This window comes from Ciona robusta, chromosome 2 (assembly GCF_009617815.1).
Source record: "Ciona robusta chromosome 2, ASM961781v2".
NCBI lineage: Eukaryota > Metazoa > Chordata > Ascidiacea > Phlebobranchia > Cionidae > Ciona > Ciona robusta.
Genome location: NC_143236.1, coordinates 7916130 through 7943614, shown reverse-complemented (window position 1 = coordinate 7943614; position 27485 = coordinate 7916130). Strand labels below are relative to the sequence as shown.

General features: G+C 35.2%; 1 protein-coding gene across 20 annotated transcripts in view; it reads right to left on the bottom strand.

The window, feature by feature from the left end:
* Positions 1-27485, bottom strand: part of LOC149740829 (protein scribble homolog) — a 44767-nt gene that overhangs the window by 13647 nt on the left and 3635 nt on the right. For all 20 annotated transcript variants that reach the window (XM_089872505.1, XM_089872501.1, XM_089872509.1 and 17 more), the window contains exons 4-25: positions 27071-27149; positions 26361-26450; positions 25774-25969; positions 25190-25334; positions 23339-23541; positions 21954-22113; positions 21094-21213; positions 20688-20800; positions 20199-20328; positions 19347-19457; positions 18816-18883; positions 18323-18500; positions 18047-18087; positions 17403-17570; positions 16900-17007; positions 16316-16447; positions 15823-15996; positions 13142-13438; positions 11476-11586; positions 10066-10242; positions 9279-9395; positions 8612-8830 (exon numbers count right to left, since the gene is read on the bottom strand). In XM_089872505.1, the coding sequence (XP_089728631.1) occupies positions 8612-8830; positions 9279-9395; positions 10066-10242; positions 11476-11586; positions 13142-13438; positions 15823-15996; positions 16316-16447; positions 16900-17007; positions 17403-17570; positions 18047-18087; positions 18323-18500; positions 18816-18883; positions 19347-19457; positions 20199-20328; positions 20688-20800; positions 21094-21213; positions 21954-22113; positions 23339-23541; positions 25190-25334; positions 25774-25969; positions 26361-26450; positions 27071-27149 (3137 nt within the window). The remainder of the gene's footprint in view (positions 1-8611; positions 8831-9278; positions 9396-10065; positions 10243-11475; positions 11587-13141; positions 13439-15822; positions 15997-16315; positions 16448-16899; positions 17008-17402; positions 17571-18046; positions 18088-18322; positions 18501-18815; positions 18884-19346; positions 19458-20198; positions 20329-20687; positions 20801-21093; positions 21214-21953; positions 22114-23338; positions 23542-25189; positions 25335-25773; positions 25970-26360; positions 26451-27070; positions 27150-27485) is intronic.

The following is a 27485-nucleotide window of genomic DNA, read 5'->3' as shown; positions in this document are numbered from 1 at the left end:
AAGAGGAAGTGTCATCAGGAATCTCCCAAGCCTTTTCATGCTTGTTGGGTTTGTACTTATGTGACAATTTATTTCCCATTTTTGGATTAAAAACTGACACAATTACTTAAACACTGTGTGGATGCAAACAAACAAAACAGAATGAAAGTAACAAATGCAGCCTCGTATAATCCAATTTTCCTTGCATATATGTAACAGAAATGTCAACGCACAAGCGGCACAATAATAGTGACTGGCAAAATAGGTCGCAACAGTAGACCCAGCAGAATAAGAATACAGCAGCACAGACAGACAAATTATTCCAACTTATAATTATAAAACTCAAACCTCGAACAAGTGTCTTACTACATATACGGATAATCAAAACAGAAGGAAAATAACAAAAATGGCTTTATATATTTCATTTACAACTGAGTACATTATAACAGCAGCGCAGACAGACATAACGATGTTTCTCAATACATTATAACAGCAGCACATAGTCTGCACAAACAAAAGGGAGCACATCTGCAGGGTGTTTTATAAATAGAAGCAATGATAATGAGAGCGACCTTTCCTTGTACAAGCTGCAAGCGTTACAGATTGCATTTGTTGCCAATCTATTCTCCTGGGTTATGAATTGAATGTGGCAGCATCTGAACCTAATCCATTTCTCTTACCCCAACTAACTTAATATAGTAGGGTGGGGGAAGATGGAATACCGCTTTATTCTATTTTCTCGTCCCATTTGGTAGTAAACAAAGAACATTAAAATAATTATAAAACCATATCCTCATGACTTCCATAGACCGTTGTTAATTGTTTAAAACCCGATCAGGATATTTAAATATTATGTGCTGAAGGTGTCCCGTCTTCCCCCACAGTACTATACACTTCAAAGATTCGTTTTAGTTGCTGGACTTCTATAACTGTTTGCTAAATCATTTTTATTGAAGTAATATTGACCATTCGGTAGCGTAACAAAAGCCAGGCACCCTGTCCAAACAACAAATGTAAAACCAATCGATTTCCACAATTCAGTAATAAACGATTATGTAATACAACGTCTTAATATGGGGGCACAGAATACGAAACGACGTGCGTTGAAAAGGAACCGATATCGACATAGGATTAAATCTAAAACGAGCGACGGACGATCAAAAACGTGAAATTACTCGTGTAGCGAGGCGGGCACGTTTTTACATCATTATAACATCTTTTTCGCCCACACATTATGAACACGCGCAAAAACAACTGTTCAAAACACGAATAGGTTTTTGCCGACACAGCTGTAAAAAGCTGCAGAAACTGTTCATACACCTTACGTAAAACTATTGGCTATTAATTCAAATTCCGGAAATGGTAAGTAATTGACTATTACTTTAGCTTCCTTGAATAGGGTTGCCCACGCACGACAAAACGAACTTACAAAGCTTTTAAAGGTTACTATGGGTGAGTGCGCGCATTCTGAGGTGTACTTTCGAGTGTAGCTTTTCGCCAAAATAAACACCCATTTTGTTGACTTGTTATGGCAATATTACAAACGATTTTTTCGTGTTTTGCTACAGTTCTCTAAGTCCCGCGAATTCTGCATAAAAGTTATTAGAACGTAACCTTTTATTTTTCCTTTGTTAAAACTTGAATAAAAAAACGCTACCAATTCCCTTGTACTCTGTAATGAACTCAACAGCAAAGCTACAAATGAACTGGTATCAACTTTTCGCAGGGTTTCCTTACAAATGCCAAGTCATGTTCGCTCTGCGGTTTCTATCTGACAAATGGAACATAGTTGTCGCACGTATACCACCTTATCCAGTCAGCTGCAAGATAGCAGTTAACAAATGGCGAGGGCCATCAAAAGTAAACGCCTTGAGAATCGATTAGACTGATGTGTTAGGAAGCCGGCGTACAAAATTGCTTCTTATTTGTAACGCTAGGCGTGCGGAGAGAGTGTGCGAAAAGATGAATAACGCCCTGGGATAGTCGTATACTCGTCCGCTATTAGTAAAGTGTACCGAGCATGTTATTAACTGCAGATCATGCGATACATTCATCAAGAACGTTTGAACGAACGAGTCAAATAGCGAGTTCACTATCTACAGACATTTTCAATACAATCTGTGAATTCTAAATACAAATTCCAATACATTAACACTACAAGTAATCGCCGAACCACACGAAAAAAGAATCTCCCGAACGAGTCAATTAGCGCTTTCACTATCTATGGACATTTCAAATACAATCCGTGATTTTAAATACAAATTTCAATACAATACATTAACACTCCGAGTGATTGCAAAAAAACACCCCCAAACAAAGAATTTCTGCTGAGGTTACTTTGGTTCAAAACACAACACCCTGCAACTTGCCTGCTCTCCGTTAAGCAATTAACATTCCGTTGTCGTATACGCGACGAGTAATTGCGTGGAGTCAACGACGCAAATACACCAACGCGTGACGTCATCACATAGAAATGGCATATCGATCGGCAGTAGGCAAACGTCAGCTTTACGTCACAAAGCTTTATTATCTGCCCGGTGTTATCTTCGTTTCCCGAGAGGTCTATGGGACCTTTCTGGCAATGGCGTCACAAGGTGGGACAATTATCGGTAGCTAGGGAACAAAAGACGGAAGCTGCCGAGTCAAAAATCTTAGTTCAACATCGCCCGCGTACAGGCCCTAAGTTGAAACCTCAGCGGACACGTGTAATTCATCAATTTGCAATAAACACCTCTGGTATTTGCGCTAACACCGCTGCAAGCGATGCACTATTTGGTAATAGTGAAGAATCCTCCGGTACGTCACAGATTAGGCTGACCGTGGAGAGTGTTAGAGGTTGGTAGTACACGAAACTGCTGAACAACCACTAACTCCTAACTACTATTCTATGTGGGTAAGGTCCCTCGGCGTGGCATGTCGTGGGTCCTAGAATCCCCAATTAAAGTTAAGATTTTGATTACTAATTGAAAACTGCTAACTACCAATCTCCAACACTTTTCACCAGCCAAATCTGTGACGTAGTGACGTAGGAAGCCGGACACTGGTATACAGTTAGCCTACAATAAAACCCCTGTATTTATATCAACACGCCAAATGCTTCTGTATACTGATATACTTTAATCGGGAATAACCATTACGCCATAATCTAATGCAAACGACCAATGAAAAAAAGGTTTGCAAAATTAAGTTAGAAATTTTAAACGTCGCGTGCCCCCTCTGGCACAAGGTAATAGGTTTGACTAGATTAATTGTAGCGTCGCAGTCGCCCCTTGAGAAATCTATTGCAGCAACGGACATAAAGTAATTTTTTTAAATGAAAGCGCGACAACAGATAACCTTTCAATTGGATTTCAACACGATATAGAAATTGCACAAAATATGTTTTATAGGGACAATTTAAACTGCTTTACCAATAGACAAAACTAGCTTATAAACTCAAAATAATCTGGCCGAAAAAAATTCTATGAATGACAAATTGAATTGCTTTGACAACCCTGCCACAACCTGTAACAGTCAAACGGAGCTAATAAACTTAAATGCATCTGACAAAATTCAACATTCTGACCAAAAATCATCATTTTGACAAAAAAATCACATTCAGACAAAACTCACTTATTTTGACAAAAAATCCTCATTCTGACCAAAAATCCGCATTTTTGACAAAAAAACGCATTCTGACAAAAAATCCGCATTCTGGCAAAACTCAATATTCTGATGAAAAATCCTCATTCTGACAAAAACATGGCATCTGACAAAAAATGCATTTTGACAAACTCACAAATTCGTAGCGTTCTGCTGCTACCTGGCACTGCAATGTTTGTGAATATCAACGGCACCACCCACGCGTGTCCACCTGTATTGAAAGCATAGGAAATGATGCGACGAAGTAACTACATTACGTAAAGGGACTGCCTAATCTTTTCCAGTATAATATGAGTAGGCAAAGTAGGTTGCGTGGATTAGTGAAATTATGCGACCGATCATATTGTCTACGACTCTACGCTCTATATGGCCAAGAGATTGTTGTGTCATCTTGCTTCTGTATGCTAACTTGCATTTACTCTTATATTGTACATACTCCATCTTATATACTATAAAGGCTTTAGAGATTCTGTTAACATGTCCATGTACTAACTTTTTTGGCCCATTTACTTATACCAAAACCGCCCTATTCAATTTATTCAATTTCCGAAATGGTTTTACAGATTTATCATTTCAAACCGAACGGTAACAAGCATGCGATGCATGTTATAGCTTTAACTGAATAACTTTAACCGGTATCAAAACACAACACTTCAGTCTATACTCGAATTCCAAAATGGTTTTCTGCTTCATCTTAAAACGAGCGGTATCAAAAATGGTGATGCATAGTTTCTAAATCTACCACCACAAATGCTTTATGCTATAATATAGTGGCGTGGGAGAAGATGAGACACCTTTTCATTCTATTTTTTCGTCCCATTTAATAGTAAAAAAGAACATTTAAAGAATTATAAAACTGTATGCTAACGATTTCCTTAAAACGCTGTTAATTGTTTCGAACGCGATCAGGATATTTGGTTATTATGTGTTAAAGGTGTCCCATCTTACCCCACCCTACTATATACCTTATCCCCAAACATCAAAGCCAAACAGAGTAATATATAATAGGTTGGGGTAAGACGGTCAATGTTTTTAGTATATATTAACATAGTAGTAATCAAAGAATTATTTTACCGTGTTTCTACAACTTAAGTTGTTAAAAATGAGAATAAAATTTATTGTGCTAACATTACCCATTTCACCCCACTGTATTACACGTCTTGCCGTTTTCTAATGCTAAAAGCTGTGCCTGAATTTCCTGCCTGAAATTCGTTTTCCAGCGCGTATGTCGGTTTAAATTAACAAGATGTTAACTCGATGAATGATCGCAAACGATTAGAACCGTCATTAATTATTTAACGATTTCCCAACAAGGCTAAAGCGGGTCAAGAAACTCGCAGCCGATGTTGCCGACTAAGCAATTGTAAAATCCCAAAATAGAAAGCTTTGCAGACGCCTAAATACAAAGAAAACGTAATCGAAAAGCAATAAGTTTAGTCGGCCAAAATACAAAGCAACGAAAGTAACAATTTATAGTAGGCCAAATAAAAAGCAAACGAAATCGACAACTAACAAGTTATAGTAGGCCAAAATAAAAAGCAAACGAAATCGACAACTAACAAGTTATAGTAGGCCAAAATAAAAAGCAGACGAAATCGACAACTAACAAGTTATAGTAGGCCAAAATAAAAAGCAGACGAAATCGACAACTAGCAAGTTACAGTAGGCCAAAATACAAAGCAAAGAAATCTACAACTAGCAAGTTATAGTAGGCCAAAATGAAAAGCAAACGACCAGGTAATCAGCGACTAACGAGATGCTGTAGCGTTGTAAGGCCCTTGGGATTATTGAAGCTTTCTAATTGTATTGATATCACCTACACGCGCTATATTCCCTGACGCACGAAATCGTTACAAAACTGTGAATCAAACAGTAAGCATCTTGTGCTACGAAAGCGTAACAGACAAAATTAAGTTCACCAAATTGTCTATGATATAATAGATATATATTTCGCCTAAACGGCCTCGTTAGTCTCTTAAACAGAATGATCAAGGTAAGAATCACGAAACTTATAACAACCCAACACTAAAAAGATATGTTTCTGTTCAGAGAATCTTAACGCTTGGGATGCGGGATTGTTTTCGTATTTTTTAACGTTTAACCAGCCAGCCAGGTCTCATCTAATTAGACGTATATATCAAGCAAAACCATAGCCTACTCAATACATTGAGTAGGCCATGGCAAAACGTAGCAACTAGACGAAAGCTAAACTTCAAGCTAAATAAAACAGTTATCTCAAATAACACTCTAAATATCCAATATTTCCAACAACGTTACCAACCAAGCAGCTTTATCTCACTGTAGTCTCCCCCACCTTTAGTACGCTACCTGGATGTATCAATTTCGGGAAAACTGACCCTCGGTTTACAATTACTCGCTCTCTATTCTATCAGATTAGAATAATGAACTGAATAGTAGGCGGGTTCTAGTATACTCGAGGCGGTTTGAATGACATCTTCTTTCTACGCTAGTAGAAATCGAAACTCAAAGGGCCTTTGCAGCCGTACCTTTAAAATCCTGACGCTCAAAAGAAAACATATATAGTAGGATGGGGAAAGATGGGACATCTTTCCATTGCATTTTCTCGTCCCATTTGGTAGTAAACAAAGAACATTCAAAGAACTATAAAACCGTATCGCCACGACTCACATATACCGTTGTTAATTCTTTAAAACTTGATCAGGATATTTGGATATTACGTTCTAAAGGTATCACATCTTCCCCCACAGCAATAAATTACAGAAGACTTTCCTTTCCACCATTTTTCCTCGACCTTTAAAGAGCTAACAACCTTATATTCTGTTCTCATTCACTCAACTGCTTTACTGGTCGGCAAATACAATTACACCTTTGGGAGATACAGCGCATCATAAATAATTGATCCTTACTGATTAGGAAACTATGGAACGTCCAGAGACAAAAGGAAACGTATTTACCAAAACCGTATAACAAATGCCCTATGCAATATTAAAACGGGGAAGTATTTTTATTTCATGCGACTGTTTAACTTCTGTATATAGTACTGTGTAGTAAGATGGATGCCGTTAGCATACAATATTCTGTATTTTCTAATCATGATTTTAACAATTTACGACGCTCTTTTAGAGATGTGAGAATACGTTTAGGCCTACATATTCTGCAAATAATCTTTGTTTACCACCAAATAGAACGATAAAACATAATGAAAACAGCCACCATCTTACTCACACCTACTATATTTCTGTATGCTGCTGCGGTGTAGCTTTTCTTACTACTTGATTTTTGCTATCGCTTTTAACCTGATCGTTACCACGTTAAGTAACAAGTGACTTCCTGTAGGCGTTTTCTGATTAATATTATCCTAATCTGTATTAAAACGTCTTCAACGCATTTTTCATGTTTGTTTTTTTCGTCAAAGCATCTTCTTTATATTTTTCTGTATTTGGAAAAAAAACAAGGGAACGCTTAATTTTGTGAGTCAACCCAGGCCCCCATTGCTGTTTTCTGAAAGATGCTAAATACTTGTTACATTACATGCAAATATCAAACTTTACAGTACCTCCCAAAACCACCGCCTAAACTTATAACTCCAGAAGTGCGTTGGATCTGTTGCGGCGAATAACAAAAACAACTTTTATATTAAAATTTGCAACAAAAATCCGTACTGACTTTTAAACTATCTGTATCACAAGAGATAACTTCCTATTTAAAAAAACTCACAATCTTCATAATTAGATTATCTAGCGCCGCTAACAATTGCTTCTGTTTTCAATTTGAAATTAAGATCTCGTATGTCTGCAGGTACAAACATGTATGTCCTACGCTACATTCCTATATATAGTAAGGTGGGGGAATTATTAAACAATTAACAACGGTCTATGGGAGTCGTGAGGAAACGGTTTTATATTTCTTTGAATATTCTTTGTTTACTACTTAATGAAACAAGAAAATGGAGATAAAAGGTGTCCCATCTTCCCCCACCCTACTCTATATATAGTTACACGTTCTTACACACATCTATGCCAATACCTTTATACATGTATAGTTCTACATTCTTACACACATCTCTATGCCTATACACTTATAAATATCTAGAATTATATAGGCAGTAGCCTTATGCGCAGGCATTGTATACTGGCTACTTTTGGCAAGTATTTTAGAATATACGTGTTTAGTACGTCAATGGTTGAATAAATTGGCAGTAAAAAATATATAGAAATGACAGATGCATCACATAAAAGCTCTTTTCATTTCGAATTGAGAAAGTAGTAAAACACAGCAAAAAAATCATTGACAGATTAAAGAGAAAAGGGTCTGAATGATTTCTTTATTATAGAACGAATTGTATTTTGTTTTAGTAGCCTGCATGTGCCCAATAACCTTTCTCTATAATGATCAAAATCACGAAAATTTGTGACATTTCTCCATTGAAAAAATACAATTTTGTGATTTCTTCATAGAAACATAAAAATTAAATAACCACACATCGAGTCTCGTCAAGAGTTACTACACACTAAAAGTATCTGGACTGTGTTTTGTGTTTAACTGTTTAAAACTATCTGACGATTTGCAGATTTGCTGCCAAGAAAAACTGTTCTAACTTTTTCTTCACAAACTATTCCTTTACTATCATTACTAATGCTACGTATATATGAAATACGGATATCTATAAAAGTCGCTTGGTGTTATATGATAAAGCACATACAAAACAATATTGTTGGAAAATGATGTAATACAATTTTGCGTCATGTGGCTGGGAACGTGACAAACGCTTTACGTTTTTGGGTTTTCAACTAATTTTAATCATATTTCAGTGCTTCCTAGTTTATTTCAGTGTTTCCTAGTTTATTTCAGTATTTCCCAATTAATTTCCGATAGAAAGTCATTGCGAAACCCTGAAGTCAAAGACACCGAAACATCTGCTCCTAACCGCGCATTGTTACGCAGTCCAAAACAAACAGCCTATTGTTACTTTATGAACAAGCTATTGTTACTTCATAAACAAGCTCACCTCAACAGCAGCAGGGTGGCCGGCTTGCAACCCGCATACAGTTACTTCAGATGGGTCGTAACCTTTGCAAAGCAGAAAGTTGGCCTCGTCGCCGATAGCTCTCAGGGTACGTACCGCTTCGGAATGCGTACAGCCCAAAAGGGACTGCCCGTTTACCTCCAAGATTCGCTGGCCTACCGAGATGCGACCGTCACGGAATGCGGCACCGTCAGGATTAATCTATAAATTTAAAAAATGAATGAAAAATATTTTAAAAGTATTGTTTATGAAAAATTAAACAGATTTTGGATGAACACAATTTTAAACTATTTTGTGAAATTTATAAAAAAAAGGTTATACCTTGGAAAATTGTTGCCTATTACTTCTGTAGAAAATCTTTCTCTTACATTATAAACAATTTAGTACAAAAAGAAGGAACATTTTTAGTGGAAAATAAAATTCAGTAGACAAATTCAAATAAAAATAGCAGTAAACCTTAAGCAATGGTTTAATCAGCTCACATTTACCAAGTTGTTTAGAGCAAAGGGTAGGCCTATCGACTATGCCGATTTATATAACACAGAATAGTTCTCTTCCAATATGAATCGTTCAATGAAAAAATAAGAATAATGGAAAATTTTAAATAAAAATGGCAGCAAACCTAAACGATGTGTTTTGATAAGCTCACCTTGGAAATAAAAATTCCCTCATCAGTTTCATCTAGGGGGTTGCCTGGGTGTCCCTTCACCCCACCTCTTATACTGATACCCAGCTTTTCACCAGGATTGCGAACCAAGTGGATTTCCTGCAAGAAAATTGGGTATTTTGTTGTTCACTTACAGCATCAAAATGTGCTATAATTGACAAAATACACTACATTTTTTATACCAGATGAGCCCTTAAGTTCTTAAAGGCCCGAAAACCTTTAAAATATATGTTTTCCTCTAAATTACAAAAAGTATTAAACTAGTCCTTTTATTAGGGACCAAAAATGTCATATTTAAGACAAAATATAATACCTAATTGAATAATACTAATTTCTAAATAGCAATTTCTGCCAAATGTTTCCCAAATATTCAGTTACATCTGCTACCAGCCATCATGTAAATAATATTTCAACGGCTCATCCGGTATAAAAAAGTAGTGCGTTTTACATTTACCTAATTAGGTCTTGCCTGACGATAACAGACGTAACGACATAAATACAACCAGTTTTTATACCAGATGAACCGTTAAAAGATTCTTTACATTCGGTCTGGTAGTAGATGAAACAGAATACCTCTAATAAGACACAACTGTGTTTATATCAGACGAGCCATTGAAAGATTGTTTTAATACTTTATTACTCTCTGCCGTTTCAGGGGGTCTTTTTCAAAATTTCATTTTTAAAAAGAAGAAATATAATACCTAAGGGGAATATTGCCAAATTTTAAATATTGACGTACTGAATTTTTTCTTTAATATGATTCACTCACCGCCATTTCAGGAGGTGGGGGGTCGTGTCTCACAAGGAGTCTCATGCTTTGCCCACTTGCAAGTAATGCATTCACCCCTTCATCATGTGAAGCATACATCAGATCAATGTCATTGACCTCTAATATGCGATCTCCAATCCGTAGATTACTGTTGGCTGCTGCCCCATCTGCCTGGATCTGTGGAAGTTTAATATAAATTATCATGCAATATCTAAACTCTAAAGTGTGTCATTTTTAAATTTCGCGCACATAAACAACCACCATAAAAGCCAAACTCTGTCTGCCAGATTTTGAGAAGACGGATACTGTTAGCACCTAAACACATTTTCGATTTTATTTTGTAAGAAGCAAAGTTTTTGAATATTGTACCAAATCTAGAATGACATTTCTATTTCTGAGGTAAAATTAACTCTAAAGAGTGTTATTTTTTAATTCTGCACAAAAAGGCGCATCCAGGAACTAAAAATCACTGTTTTTGAATAATGTACCAAATTTAGGATGACATTCCTACTTCTAAAGTAAAGTTGATTTAATAACTAATGCAACAACCAAAGTGTATCATTTTTAAATTTATCACAAAAATCCACATAAGCATTAAACAGGGTGCTAATATATATGATGTCCTCTCTGATATAAAAAAGCCACTTCTAATGTAATGGCTACGACCACACCTACTTTTAATTACCATTAAATGTAAAAGAGCTTTTAAAGGATAAACAACAAAGCCCTAACCAAACATGATAAAGATAAGAGTTTAATTTTATGCACAAAGCTACTTCCTGTAAAGCCTTTAGTCACACACAAGTAGCAACAAAGTAATTACAGGTTTAGTATAAAATAATAGTAAAAAATGACCTTGAATGTTAGAATTTTGGACCGATTTAATAAATTCGATACAACAAACAATCTAAAACAGCTTACTCTGTTGTAAGGTGTCTATACAAACCAGTAAAATAATATATAGCCTACTGCATTTGCCACTGTCCCATTAGGTTCCCTAGGTTTGATGACTATGAGTGTAAACGCAATTTTAGCAAAGTCACCCAAAATTTTACAAAACAATAAAAAACATGACACATTTGATTTAAATTACAACAAAATATAAAGTTTTAAATTACTTGGAGACTGTTTTTGTAACTGGATTTAGCATTCTTACCTTAGATTTTTCAAAACAATAAAAAACTTTTGATTTATATTACTAACAAAACAGTCTTAAACCCTTCGTAGCAATGTCACCCAAAATTTTACAAAAAAAATTAAGAAAATATAACATAAGATTTAATCACTAACAAAACGTACAGTTTTTAACCTTTTGTACCAACGTCACCCAAAATTTTACTAAAAATACATTAAAAAAACGACACACAAGATTTAGATTATTCAAGAAACACACAGCCTTTCGCCACTTACCTTAGAAACAAAGATTCCAGGTTCGCTGATGCCAAATGGATGACTATTATGGTCTCTCCCACCAACGATGCTCAAGCCAAGTGGTCCCTCACCCCTTACCAAGTGTATCTCCTGCAGAGGGTGCGGGTTTAGTCTTAAAAGTGGCATTTAAGTTAAAAGTGGCTTCAGTTATCTTAGGAGGTCTAAACTTGTGCGCCAAATTGTAAGCTATAAAGCTAGAGAAATAAATTTTGCGAAGCTGACCCTGATTTGGGATTAGAGTGAAACGATTCTTGTGTAAAGAAATACAGTAAGAATCCAGTTATTCAAGTTAGAAGTGGCTTAAGTTATTTTAGGACGACTTAAACCTTTGCACTTAGTTGTAAGCTATAAAGGTTGGTTTAATTTCGCGACTAGAACCCTGATCTGGAATTAGAGGGAAAAGATTCTTGTTTAAAAAAATACAGTAAGGATGTGGTCATAAGTTAGAAGTAGCTTCAGTTTTTTAGGAGGTTTAAACTTATGTGGTAAACTGTAAGCTATAAAGTAAGTTTAATTCAGCAAATCTGACTCTGATCAGGTACTCATACAGTTGAAGGATTCTTGTGTAAAGAAATACAGTAAGGATTTAGTGTATAAAGTTATGAGTATCAAAGTGAAGAATGTAGTGTGTAAATAGGCTTGTATTATTCTTTTCTAGGAAATATGCAACCCCCTAAAACAGAACCATAAACCATAATGTAAACACTTTTATTCCTTCCAAATTTCTAAAGTCAGTTATTTAGCAACTCCAGACCGTTTACGCTTAATTTCTATCATAGACGCCGATTTTTTTAAATTGCAGAAGAGGCTACGTTTATGATGACGTCATTCACTTTGCAGAAATTAGGAAAATACGGTATACGCGCCAAAACACAATTCAGTTATACTTATCATGGCAGTAATAACAATAACGGCAATTATTAAAGTTAGCCAAAACTGCTGCCTATCGTTCATGCGTTATGAAACTGGCAGAATCAGGCAGTCTAACTCGTTCGCCGTTCTTTGAAGGAGGTTGTTCGTACAATACGCATACGAACATTAATGATACCTGGAGAACATCAATGCTGTTGATATTTACATACGTCTTAATTTTATACAGATATAGTGTTTATGGGGTTTTTAAAGTTTTGAAACTGTTTGTAGATCATTTTTGAGCAATTCGCAACATACGCTTTGCCTGTTGACAGTTACTTTCAATGTCGTATTAATTTTACAAGCAAGCGCCTATGTCTGCAGATAGTTGTTAAAGTAGTTAATTAAACCCAAGGACATCCGCCACGCAAAAAGATTAAACCGTTGAGTTAAAGCTTTAATGTGTTTAATAAAATGACAAGTTCTTTTTAATTTTAAATGGTTTTATTAATAAAATGCAGTTATACGCAGCAGGTGTTGCACCGTCTGCATAATATCCAGAGTAGGCCAGCCTCGCCTGCACCATATAAAAAACACCTATGATTTCTATTTTATGTGTGGGAGATCCCGCAGTGTAATGGGTGATAGGATTTTGGGCGGAATTAGCCTTTTACCCAAAACTTTCCAAACATTTTTACATTTATCACCCACCTAATGCATGCAATATCAGTATAATCAATTCCATCCAACCTCTACCCAATTTTGTTTAAACTTGACCACCCATGAGTCTTACCTCAGTTGGATACTTCTCGTTGCTTTCAAACTGTTGTAGATTCTTATAAACCTTTGGTGGCAATGCAGGGGACTGATCTTGTACATAAGCAATGGGATTTGCATTGTTAGAGTTAAGGTTATAATCCTCTGATGTAACTTGCACGGCTTCAATCTGATCACGACCAGGCACGGGGGGTTGGGTGTAGAATATATCCTCACGGTACAAGATTAACGTTATCCCCACTTCGGGGCTGATTTGTTTAAGCAGCCTGACGGCTTCGTCGTGCCTAGCGTTCGTCATGTCACAACCATTGATCTGCCGAGCACACAAAACGCACATATGAGACTTTTTAAACACACAACTCGAAAAACAGGACACACGCTTAAATCAGACCATGTTTTTGATTTTTTTTAACCAGAAATACGCAACCATTGATCTGCCAACACACAAAGCGCTCATATAAGACTAATTGAACACACAACACAGAAAAACATTTGGGATAAGATTATTTTTGGGTTTTTTAATACTTAGAATTATAATACAGTGGCATTAAAATGGGTTTAAATCATATAAAAGGGGCGTTAGGACCACTAGTATACACAATCATGCACAGAATTATAGTAGGGTGGGATAAGACGGGACATCTTTAGCTCATAATATCTGAATATCCTGATCGTGTTTTAAACAATTAACAACGGTCTATGGGAGTCGTGAGGATATGGTGTTAAATTTCTTTTGATACTAATTGTTTACTACCAGATGAAACGAGAAAATAGAAAGAAAATGTGTCCTATCTCTCCCCACCCTATTATATGAGGTTTTAACAAGTAACCACAACACAGGTGGCATGCGTGCAAGCTTTTAACACAAATTAAACAATGATTGCACAGCAATTTGGGGAATGGTGTGAGTGATTGCAGTACTTGACATTTAATATTAATACCAAGTGTATGACTTTGTGAAGTGTCTTGCCCAGTCATTAAATACTTGGGTGTGTTCAGTGGCGCAGCCAAAAAAAAAAAGGGGGGAGGGTTTTAATCAAAATTTTTTTTTTATTTTTTTTTAATTTTTTCTTAAATAATTTTTCTGGGGGGTTTAAAAAGGGGGAGGGGGTCGCGGCACCCTAAACCCCCCTGGCTGCGCCACTGGGTGTGTTGGTTCTCGGGATATTTTTAATACCAAATGTAATACTTTGTTGGCCATTGGAAATTATTAGTTCAGTTATTAACTTTAAGGGCGATCAGCATCTCAGCGATTAGCAGGTGACGGTTTGTATTGGTTCAACAACAAAAGGTAAATTAGGTTTTTTTTGTTTAATAGAAACTATATAGTTTCAAATAACAAGTTAAAAAATGAATCCAAATGTTTTCAGTCGCCTTTTTTTGGTAAACAGTGTTTTTAATGTTAGGTTTCGAAATATCTTGGAGTATTGTGATCAGGTTTTTGTCAAATGCTTGTAGCAAGTTTTGAAGACTATTTTATGGACAGTATATTGAGATAAAATAGCCCATGTTTTCATTCTTGCTAATCCTCACATTTAGTAGTAAATTAGGAATAATTTCAGTTTGACATAAACTCACGACTCAAAAAGAGACTTGTTAATTGTTAAAACGAGATTGGGAAATCTTATATTGGTATCCATCTTACCCACAGTACTATATTAGAAAAAACATTTGCAAAAAACATGCGGTACACACCACACATGCAGGGCTCATGCAATCTACGGAAATTCCATTTCCGCCCCAGTCACATGACCAAAGTCAGTGAACTGTGACAGAAGTGGAAGACAGTGACGTCACGCAGTCGCAACGAAAAGGTCAGGCTGCTGCAGTGTTTCCAGTCGGCAGTGTTGCCAGATTTAAAACACTGCCAACTGGAAGTTTGTAAATCAGTGTTTCCAGTCAGCAGTGTTGCCAGATTAAAACACTGCCAACTGGAAGTTTGTAAATCAGTGTTGCCACCAAAGTGAGGAAATGATTTAGGTTAACAACAAACTCATGCAAATAATCAGAGAGGTTAAAGTTAAAACAGCTGTTCTTAACCTGGGTTAATAAAAGTAAGTTTTTAAGAGCATGCAAACACTTTATATATTTATTAGATTTAAAAAACTATTATGTAAGTAAATGTGGGTGAAATCCCACAGATGAGTAAAACTATTATGTGGGTGAAATCCCGCAGATCCATGGGTTTTAGGCCAGAAATCCCGCACGCCATGGGTTTTAGGCCAGGATTTGGCTTTCAACCCAGATTCTCCAATTCTATCTATATGTTTAATATTTTATTATACAAGATATATAATATTTTTTTCAATGGGAATTTTATGTTTATTATATATTTTAGTGTTCAAACCACAAGCCGCCTCGTGCAGCTTATACATGCAACACAGCCAGGGGGTTTCGGGGGTCGTGACCCCCCTGTTAAACTAAAAAAATAAAAAAAAATTAAAAAACCATTTTTTTTTGAAAAATTTTTTGATTAACCCCCCCCTCCCCCTTATTTTTTTCTGGCTGTGCCACTGAAAACAGGTACAATCTACATTGTGTTTGTGCTGTATAAAGCTGTAAATAAACTACAAACTTTACATGGTAGCTGAGAATGGTTCAAGCTGAATACGTGCCCGTGACAGGAGGAGCTTGAATAAACTACAAACTTTACATGCATCATTCCCCCCCCCTCCCCATACACCCCATGCAACTTACCGATAAAACTTTGTCCCCAAGTTGGACCTGACCCCCAACATCGGCCTCGCCCCCTTCCACGACCTTTGACACGAAAATCCCAGGGTCACCGGGCCGAAAAGGGGTCGAACCGACACCCCCAGCAATGGAGAACCCCAACCCCTGGTCTGTACGCTTCAAAGTGGTTGTGAATGTCTGCATTCAAAATTTAATTGTAAACAATGGTTAAAGGTTTCTGGATAATACAAATGTAAAAAAAACATAAACAAAAACACAAAAAATAAATAACAAACTTAGTAAAAGTGTTAGAAACTAATCAATCTTTTATTCTATGTGGGTGAGGTCCTTGTCGAGGACCTGGGATTTGGCCAATACCCATCAAGCAATCCTAAAGCTAGTGACATTTCAAAGGATAAAATTGACACTCGCACCAATAAAAAAAGTAAAAAAATCCTGAAAAAAATTAACCAAAAGCAAAAATGTTAAAAAAAATATTTTAACAACATGATTTTACCTCTCCCTGAATCTTCATTTCTGGCTCTGGGGCAAAAGACACGGTTTGCTTTTTCACCTCAGGAGAAGCTTCCTCCTCTTCAGGCTCCTCCAATCTTTCCTCGCCATTTTTCTGGCTGTCGTCTGTTTCCAACTGTTTAATATAGAAATGTTAGAATAAAATTTAAACAAGAAATATCATACTACAGAGCAGGCCTATTTTATTAGTTTAAAAATTCGAACTATAATAAAGTCAACAAAAATAGGTAATGACAAGTCAAATGTTGGTTAAAACTTTAAAAAGTTTGTACAAGTACAAACTGTTTAAGAACTACAAGCTATGTATCGTAGAGCAAGATATTTTAACAAACATTGCCCCAACCAAGTGGTCACTAAACTTCACATCCACAGAAACCCTTCCACATGGAATAGAAACTTTAACCTCAATCCCAGGTCCTATATCATACGCCGTAGAAGCGTAAGACCTTCTAATAATCTAGTCTATATGGGTAGTATTGTGAAACCTAAAATTTAAGCCTAATTTGGCCCATTACCCCATGGTGTAGGACCTTACCCTACATGGAATAGAAACACCACCATACAAACCTTACGCCTTGACCACCTTTCCACAAGCAAGCACACCAGTTCATCACTATTCTTCAGTGCTTCCACAGCTACTGAGTGTTCTACATCAGTCAATACAACATCTCCAACCTGTCAAACAAAACAAAATTGTAAAAAATATTTTTTTGAAGATTTTTACTTCCGCCCCAAAGTTGACCCTGTTTATTAACAAAACTGACACTATTTTCGATTTAAAACACTAAAACATTGGCTGTTATGTAACTTTTGTATTGAAACTGACAAGTAACTCTTTTTTCACCCAAATTTTTATAAATTTTAAATAAATGAATGCAATAAACAATACTTAAATTAAACGCTAACTTTATAAAATTGTCCATAATTTTTTACTTTCTAAATGTACTCACAGCAAGCAGTTGATAAGTAAACCCATTTTTCACCCTATTTTTATATATATTTAAATAAATAAATGCAATAAACAATATATAAATGTTCATAATTTGTGTTTACTTTCTAAATGTACTCACCGCAAGCAGGCGATCTCCTTGCCGAACCCCAGCATTAGCAGCCGCACCCTTAGGTGTTACACGTGATATAAAAATCGCTTCATCATCCTCAGCGTACGGCATCGAACCCTTACCCCCAGCTATGCTTAAACCAAGTCCACCACCCTCTCTGTTGATGGTTAGCTCAACCTGAAGAGTAATTTAAATACCATTTTCATCTACTAAAACCATGTATAGATACAATTATTGCATCAATAGTCTCTGCAAAATGGGTAAAATGCCTTACACAACAATTTTTTTGACTTAGCTACCATTTTTAAAATTTCGGGTACTTTTTAAATTTCAGTGTACTAGAAGTCCTATATAGATGAATTTGTTTAACAATAGTCTCTATCATATTCAGTAATAGTCTGCAAAAAAGTTAAAATGATCGCCCATCTCACTTACACAGGAACTTTTTTTGACTGAAATCTAATATAATCGCTATGCCCAATTTTTATATCAAAGATTAAAGAAGGTTCTGGTTCTATGAAAACATAACAGAGAAAAATCAAATCCAAAAAATTGTATAATAAAAGAGATATATTTCACCTAAACGGCATCGTCAGTCTCTTATTTGATGAGAATACATTAAATAATACATCAAGTAACAAATATAAACTTACTTGTTCCATGAATAGCTCAGTACCTGGGCCTTCTCCTGTCTCTGTAAATATAATAGGACTTGTTTTAAATTATAAACAGTAAATATAACAATTTTATAACACACAAGGCAATTAAAAAAAAGTTTTTTAAATTGATAATTTTTTGGCAAAAAAATCTTTGGGGTAAAGTCTAGCCTAGAACATATAATTAAAAATTATATTAAAAATATGACTTTTTTGAGAAGAAACTATTTTAAAACACCAATAATAGTTAATCCAAATGGAAAAAATCTTCACCTTTTACTGAGGATTTTTTAAGCAAAGCAACGACCGAGTCTGGTTTATCGCTTTCTGTGATCCTCATATCCCGCTTGTAATGAGGCGTATCTTTACGATGGAGTCGATCCGATCTTGGAGCATCTTCCTGGTCCGATCCTTCAGTTCCTTGACCGAACCGAACCTCTTTCTCCTCATACTGTACGAAGATCAGAAGATTAACTTTATCTGTGTATGTGTTGCTGTCTATTCTTTTCTATGTGAATAAGGTCTTGCCACGCTATGAACCCTGAGATTTAGGCCAGGATTGGCCCATAACTCCAAGTTTTTGCCCTCAGGTTTTAGGTGAATTATAAGAACTTTATTTGCAGATATGTTATTTTAATCAGGTGTATTACCAGTGTGAAAAAAACTGTCGCAGTTGTAATTAACTTTATTCAGAATCTATCCAGTAGTGTTTGGAACATAATTATATGTTTAAGTTAAACAATGCATGATTATGACAAACAATCACCTCTCCCTCCTCTTCCTCCTCTTGCTCCTCCTGATGTTGGAGCAATTCACTCTTCTCTGTTGCCTCTTCTGTGAGGAAGGTTATCATTTATATTTAATTATTGTAAATTTAATCAGTGTTTAGGATTTAAAATTAAACTTCTCTGTAAGGAAGTTTATCATTATTCATTGATATTTAAAGACTTTATTATTGGAATAGAAAGAACAAAAATGTGGAAAATTGGGGACATATTTTGGTAAAAAAAAACAGGTATGTGGATTCTTTAGTAATTTGAACATCTTGTTAAGAAGATAATTGTGGTCTTATTGGCTATGTTTAAAATCTCCTGGTTGGTATGGTAACTTCTGGGGTTGTGATTTGTTTTGAAAGTGGGACATGGTTAACACTCTTCCAAGACATTGGTACATGGCATGTTTAGGTAGGCAGGTGACACAACCAACCACAGATGCATTTTTGGTTTAAAAGGGGGGAGGTCATGACACCCTAAACCTCCCCCTGGCTGCGCCACTGGATGCATCAGATAAAACTCACCATAAGTTGGAGGGATTGTATCTTGAACAACATTCGATGCTTCAGTTAACGCACTTTCATCCAGCAAGGGTTGATCTTCATTGTTCACGTCCCGTTCTTTGTTTTCAGCTTCTGTAAAAACACAAATCTGTTATAATGGTTTTACAAAAATTAATATTTTTTTTTATTTTTTTAAAAATAATATTAAAAGCGGGAGAGGCCCGGACCACTCAATAAAATAGAGCAAGCAACACCTTAAGTCTTAGACGTGCAACATTAAACAGAATAAGTGGGGATTTTTGACACAAATTGTGCAATAAACCATTTGACAAATCACCTTGTAAAGATTGGTCTGGCTTTAGGCAGCATAACATAGTATGAACATCAAGGAGTAAAAACTTTTAGGAGCCTAACTTTTGAAAAATCAATGTACGACTACCAAAAAATTTCAAAAAAAAACCATGCCGGCGAATGCATGAATATTATTGCATAACTAAAGAATATTTTTGCAATAAATTAAATTTGTTAGCTAGTTATTACCCTATTAGCTTTTATTTGAAGCATAGGTTGATCCGTACAATATTACTACTGTATAGTGTTTGTTTTAAGACATATTATAAAGATATTAAATCGTTCATGCATTTATACTAGGGCACTCATCAGTACCTTAATTTTTTTTCAAGCTATACACAGACATTTTTAATTACTGATTTAATGTTTACTGATTTTTTGCAACAAATGAAGTGCAAAAATTTCCAGGGTTGTCCTACCCACCCTGCCACCCCAGGTTTGGCGACAATGTGGATGCATACATTGCATATCCATGTTGGGCGCCCATGCAAAAACTATTACAATAAATAAAAGTTAATTTACCATCATCAGCAACTTTTGTAGCTTCTTGTTCTTTCTGAGCTTGTTGTCTGTGTCGTTGGATGACTTCACTTTGTTGCTGTCTCTTAAGTTCTTTCGGGTGTGGGGTAAGATGGCGTTGCAAGACTCCTTGCTGTTTATGGATTTAAACGTTTTAAAAGTCAAATTTATCAAATAAACTTTAAAAATCAAACAGGCACTAATGGGTTTTGACAGCCATACACAAAAAATCAGCCAACAAATATAATTTATGATTTTTAAGTAAAAATCTGTAAGGAATGTCTGTAATTGTAATATATGTAATTGTAATTGTAATTAATTGTACTCCTAATTCACCACTTCCCTAATAGATAATATACCAAGCAACCAACTAGTATATGACACTATAGTCTTTATTTTCAAACATTTTGTAATAAATTAATCCCTAAATTAAAGAATATCAATCACCCTATTAAATATATTAAGCAACAACGTCTACACATAAGCCCTCACCCCTTCATCTTCAATATCCTTAAGTTGATCCTCATGGAAAGTGATGCGCTTCTGTTGTCTACCAATGCTGCTTAGATCATCTTGTGTGGCAACACTGCCGTTCAACAAATTAACTGCAAAAGGGTTAAACAACAATATGTGTTTTTACCAAGTTTTGTGATAACCACAAAATACACTGATGCAACAGGCCTATCTAGCCAACATCCTATACCCATGGTGTGCCACTTTACAGAACCTCACCCTCATAAACTTAACCATAACCTTAAACCACAACAATAGAGGTGATGGGCCAAATCAGGCCTAAATCCTAGGACTAGGACCCATGGCATGCTACTATTGAACCAGTACAGAATGTAGTCACAGTAGAAATAGGGTTATAAATATTATAATAGATGTTTTAACTTACCCATGCTCTGTGTAGGTTGTTGTGGCAGAAGAAAACACGTCAATACGTCGCCTGCACCTCCGCGATTCTCCGTTTGGAATTTCAACAAAGGCTGGGATTGATTTTCAGAAAGCCACAGAGCTGTTGGGCAAAAGGGAGGGTTAACATAGCACGTAAGGCGTCGTGCAAAAATAATTACCATCATACAAAAATTATCCAAAATTTTGATACCAAGGAAAAAAATTTTTTTTAAATTATATATGTCGAAAATTTTGTTGCCAATCAAAAATGTTTTATTTGTAAAAGTTCAAGGTCGTTTTTAAAGTTCCAAGTAATTTAAATGTAAAACTTGTTTAACCCTGTTTATTCATAAATCAACTAGTAGTTTTGCAGTGAATTTTACTATATAAAGCACATCCTAACAATTGCCCCTTATGTTAACTGAACATATTGTTGAACGTGAGCAAAATTACTCAAAACACGCATAATCAAAAATCCATAAAATTGTGCGGCAGGAGGTTATTGGACTACTTTGCCCTGTTTTACAGATCCTATGGCCTGCTAAAATATAGACCTTACCCATATAGTTGCCAATATAGGACCTTACCCATATAGTAGGCAAGATAGGACCTTACCCATTAACCCATATAGTAGGCAATATAGGACCTTACTTATATAGTAGGCAACACAGGACCTTACCCAAATAGTAGGCAAAATATGGCCTCACTCATACAGTAGGCAATATAGGACCTTACCAATATAGTCGCCAATATAGGACCTTACCCACATAGTGGGTAACATAGGACCCAACCCACATAGAACAATAACATAAGATATAGAACATACATATTATCTATATAGAACATAAACTGTGTCCCCACCTTTAAGCTTGAGAGAAGCAAGAGATATAGGAAGACAATCAAGTCGGTTCCCACTCACATTCAGAACCCTCAAGTTAGTTGCGTTACCCAGCTCAGTGGGTAGGTAGGTTAACATGTTGTCTCGCACAGATAGAATGTTGAGGCTTGAACATTTCCCAAGCTGTTAAATTTTAGGTGTCATTTTTAAGGTGTCAGAGGGTAAAATCTTGTAAATGAGCAGCAAAAACGAATTAAACCAACAACACATGCCAAAGTAGCAAAAACAAAACAACATTTAGAAAATATGTATAAATAAATTTTAGAAGCAAAAAATGATTTTTTGTTTTTATTTTTCTGCATATTTACTAAAATGTGGATGCCGTTAATATGGACATCATTTAAAACTTTTTTGTTTATTTGTCCAGTTTATAAAGATATGTTTGTTGTTTTTACATATTCAGCACCTGCGTCTACTTTATTATTCTAAATGATGGTTATTAAAAATGTACAGGCTAAATAAACAATAAATAATTTAAACTACGCAGCTTAAATTAAGCTGTATGTCTGTTTGCTTAAAACTATGAAGACTATCCGGCTATTAACGATAAAACAATTCAACATAATCCATAATTATAAAATAAGAGGATGGTAATTAAAAGCACTATCTTCAATAGCACTTGATTAAAATGATTATTGTAATTATTACTTAAAAGATTGAACAATTGCAATTTATCCTTCACTGATTAATCCATTGCAAAATTAGAATATGCAAAACATTTTCTGTCTGATTTAATTGGATTGATAGTGAAATGAAATACAATAATTAGTGCAATTGGTACTAGGTAATAAGAACATATAGTGGGGTGGGGGAAGATGAGACACCTTTAGCACGAAATATATAAATATCCTGATCGTATTTTAAACAATTAACAATGGTCTATGAAAGTAGCGAGGACAAGGTTTTATAATTCCTTAAATGTGTTTTGTTTGCTACCAAAATGTACGAGAAAATAGAATGAAAAGGTGTCCCATCTTCCCCCATCCTACTATAAATATCTTACTCACAAAGTTAGCTAACTACAACAAAAAATAAACCAAAGTACCTGTTGATATTAGCAATCCAGGTTAGGTTTAAAACTTTTTGTTCACAAGAACTTTTATTCATATATATTACTCAGTAACAGTAGCACAACTCATTTTTAAATTTTTTTTAGAAAAAGGGGTGGGGGTCTTAAACTGCTAAAATCCCTTTAGCAGCGCATGTGTAAAAATAAGTACTAATTTCTATCTGGTCTTACTAATTTTTTTCCTATTAAATCCCTTTCAATTATTTCCCCCATTTTGACATAAAAATTTGGTCACAACCCCATTATTCCTTGCTAGCGACCCCACTGCTCACTACTGACCTCTGGTGGTAGAACTTCCAGCTGGTTCCGATCCACGTTAAGCGTCGTCATCTTCTGCAAGTTGCCAATGGAAGCAGGCAGCTCAGTGAGGAGGTTCTCAGTGAGCATGAGTTCCGTTATATTCGGCCAATCCCCAATAGAAGACGGAAGCTTCGAGATGCGATTCTGATCGACTTTTAGGATTGACAGTGTCTTCAATTTCCCTGTGGTTAAACAACTCAAATAATCAGAGTATAAATATAAGACTTGAAGTTAACTGTAATACCCTATCACATTTCATCATTTAGTTAATATGCTCTGGGCTCTACATTTTACATTTTTAAACTCATTCATGTTTTTACTGTGTTGTTCTTCCTGTGTTCCTTTTGGTTAAACAACTCAATGAATTTTTAAATAGAATTTAACTGTATTGCATTTTATCATTTAGTTAATATGCTCTGGACTATACATTTTTAAATTCAATTATCTTTTCCGTGTTGTGGGAATTGCAGAATTAACTAAGAAATAATGAAAAGAAATAAATTTACAATATACAGCAGGTAATGCATAAAGACAAGGTTCCTGGTTCTCCTTTTTATCAAAACTAAATAGTATGTTACAATTTTTTCAGTTAAATTTTACGAAAATAAATGGGACTGCTTTTCGGGATAAAAGCTTATTATAGAATTAGACTACAAATAGCTGTCAACACAACTTCAAGTCGACAACAATTAAATCACAAACTTAGCAGCTACAGGCTACTGCCACAACTCAATATATTAAATCAATAAGTTTTAGTGACCACGACAGTGAAAGTTGGTAGACAAACAACAAGCCTTGTGATAAAGTGGCTCAATATATAGATTGGTCTACTTGCATTTGAATAGGTGAATGGCTTTTTTAAAAATAAGGATAGGCATATTCTGTATCACTATATTGGTGAGGTTCCCGTCAAGGACCTGAGATTAGGGCCAGATTTGGCCCGTTGCCCCAAAAAAGAGAGGCATGACTTAATATAGACGATATAAACGATGTGTACAGAATGTGCTATTTTTGGAACTTGCATCATATTAAAACAATGAAAATTTAATACTGATGTATTGGACTATGTTGTGAGATTAGCTAAAAGCTGCTCACTTTAAACGACTGCTTTATGGCTGCATAGTAAACATGAGAATGAAAAATTTGCCTGAGGGTGACATAGATTTATGAAAACGCGGCTTGCAATCTGATAACTACGACGTGATGTATTTAAAATTCTACGCTTGCAATGAACGCAATGTGTCAATTGTGTGATAATAATCTAGAAAACCACAATTTAAAAGGTCACCAAAAGGTCACACAACAACAGTCGTTAGCAACAAGATTAAGAAACTAAAATAACGTTAACCTATTTATGTGGCTTGGATAAAAGATTAAGCTTATTTAACAAATAATGGATTTTGTACTTTATGTGTGTTCTTTGCAATGCTTTTATACACTGTTTCTGACAGCAATGACACTAATTATCACCACTTTTGTTCTCTTTTAAGTTTGGTTTGTAATGTAATATAAAATAAAAGTCTTTTTTTTTGACGCCCTAAAAAAAATTAAAATTAAACTGTAACTTGTCTGGGGTGTTACGTTTAAAGCCCATGTACCTACTTTATTTTTAGAACTATAGACTAGCTAACACACTGATAGCAGATACAATCATAATTTCTTACACACACTTGGTGGTTCAAATTATCAGAACATTTAGGCTGTTGATAAATGAACATTTGGATTGTTAATAATAAATTTAAATTTCGTATCGCCGATGATAACAATTTTGCAAATTCACTCGTTATGGTTATCAAAGAGAATAAATTCATTCATTCATTCAATTCTCACCTATAGACTCTGGCAGAGCATCAATAAAGTTGTGTGACAAGGTAAGATCGGTGATCGAATGTAAATCGCCAATGGTTTCAGGAACCGACTCCAACTTATTCTCACTCAGGTCCATGCACACAATGTTATGAAGCTTCCCTATGCTCTGGGATAAGAAGGGATAAAAACATAGTTTCACTTTTGCATAAGTTTACTTTTGAATATAGTGCTACTTTTGAACTTTTAAACACATGAAGCTCCCTACACAATGGAATAAAAAGAAAAAGGTGAGGTGATGGTTTTATTTTTAAAAATATCTAGGAAATTTTTGTTTAAAGTTAACATTTTGTAAAAACAGCAGCGATTTTTGAATGGTAAACTTTTTGCCTTTAATGTGCTACAAATAATGCTGAGAAATGATGACTGTTTTAAAATTATTTGTTTTAAAAGAATTGTTATTCTTCCAAAAAAAAACATGATAATTTAATTAAAAAGATCGTGATTCTTTCTATTCATCATAAACATTCCTTATAAAAAACGTATTAAGGTTTTAAACCCAAAACAACCCGCCCAAGCTACATAAGTCTCAATGAATATTAACTTACATCAGGTAATAAAGTAAGGTGATTCCCATCTAACCATAAATCTCGGAGGTTGGTTAGTTCACTCAAACTATCTGGGAGACTTTCAAGCTCATTGTTGCCGAGATCGAGCTGTTCCAACCCCCCAATACTACATAAGGTATACGGGATTGATTGGAGAAGATTTTCACGACACTCCATCGTTTGTAGCTTGGATAAGCTGGAAAAATGGGAATTAACTGTTGTGTTCTATGTGGGTGAATGTGTTTGTAATTCCTTCTACAGAAAGTACAATGTTTGTTGCTTTATATTTTACAAAGCAAAAGCAATGCACGATGCGGTATATATTTATACATGGCCCATCGTTTGTAGCTTGGATAAGCCAGGAAATATGTGGAATTAACTGTTGTATTCTATGAAGGCAAGGCCTACAGCGTGGTACAAGACTTATTTAACTTACTTTTAGATGTCATATGTTTTTATTTAAAAAAATTGAATCTGCCATATTTATGTTGGGGTTACTTTTTAATGTCTTATGCTTTACTTATTTTTTAAAATTTTTCGGTGTCTGCCACATAAACCCCATAAATTGAAACAAATGTTTTTCTTACTTTCCGATGTCCTGTGGCATTCTGATCAGCGATATATCGTTGAGATTGAGATGTTTCATGCATACAAGTTGGCAAATACCATCAGGCAGCCTGTAAATAACCACACATACTTCCTGCTTAATACTGAGCTATATTTGACACTTGTATTTATGGAGGCAGTTACAGACATACATCAAATTAAGGTCAGATTTGCTACGAATACACTTTGTGGTCTACTGTGGCGATATTGAACCCTTGTATTGTAGCTCCCACGGGCCATGGAATATGCTAATTTATAAATGAACTTTTTATGCCTAAAAATATGGTGGAATGGTGTTGTATAGTTGAATAAAGAAGTACCACATTATATAAGTAGCATTTATAGATGCTAAAGCGGTAAATATAGGGTTGATAGAAGTAATAAGGTCCAAGTATATTATCAGCAGCTTAGGCTTAATCTTTTTTAAAAGACAATGGTGTTATTTGTTCAAACAAAGAACAAATTAATTAAATACAAACACATTTGTTCAAAAGCTTGTCAATTGGCTACTGCAACAGGATATACCATAGACAGAAACCTCATTACCTAAAAGAACTTAAAACAATAAAGTAGTAGCACCAAACCAGACTCAATTAATCCCTTTGTGTTTAACTATGTCCACTGGGCATTGGAAACTTGAAATTATAATTACCACCATGTAGTAAACAACCACTAAACAATAACAACATACTTTGTAAGGGGGTTGCCACTTATGTCAAGAACTTCGAGGGATTTGCAAAACTTGATATTCTCTGGTAGTTCAGCAATGTCTGCAAAATGTCAGGATAGTAATTGTGGTAAGCAGTGGCGTAGCCAGGGGGTTGGGGGTTGCTTCCCCCCTTGCTTCCCCTTTCCCCTTAAAAAAAAAACTTTATAAAAACAAAAATAAAAAACTTTTTGTTTTGAAAACCCCTTCCTTTTTTCTGGCTGCGCCACTGGTAATAAGTGTTATGTTGGAGGTGCATGGAGGCATTGGAGTGGCACTATATGTTACAACAAACACAAGTTTCAATTTAAAAATTTCTAGTATTAATTAATACTGTATCTGTGTACAATATTTATCTGGAAAAAACAAATTTTGTGAACAATCACACAGGCCAACAATC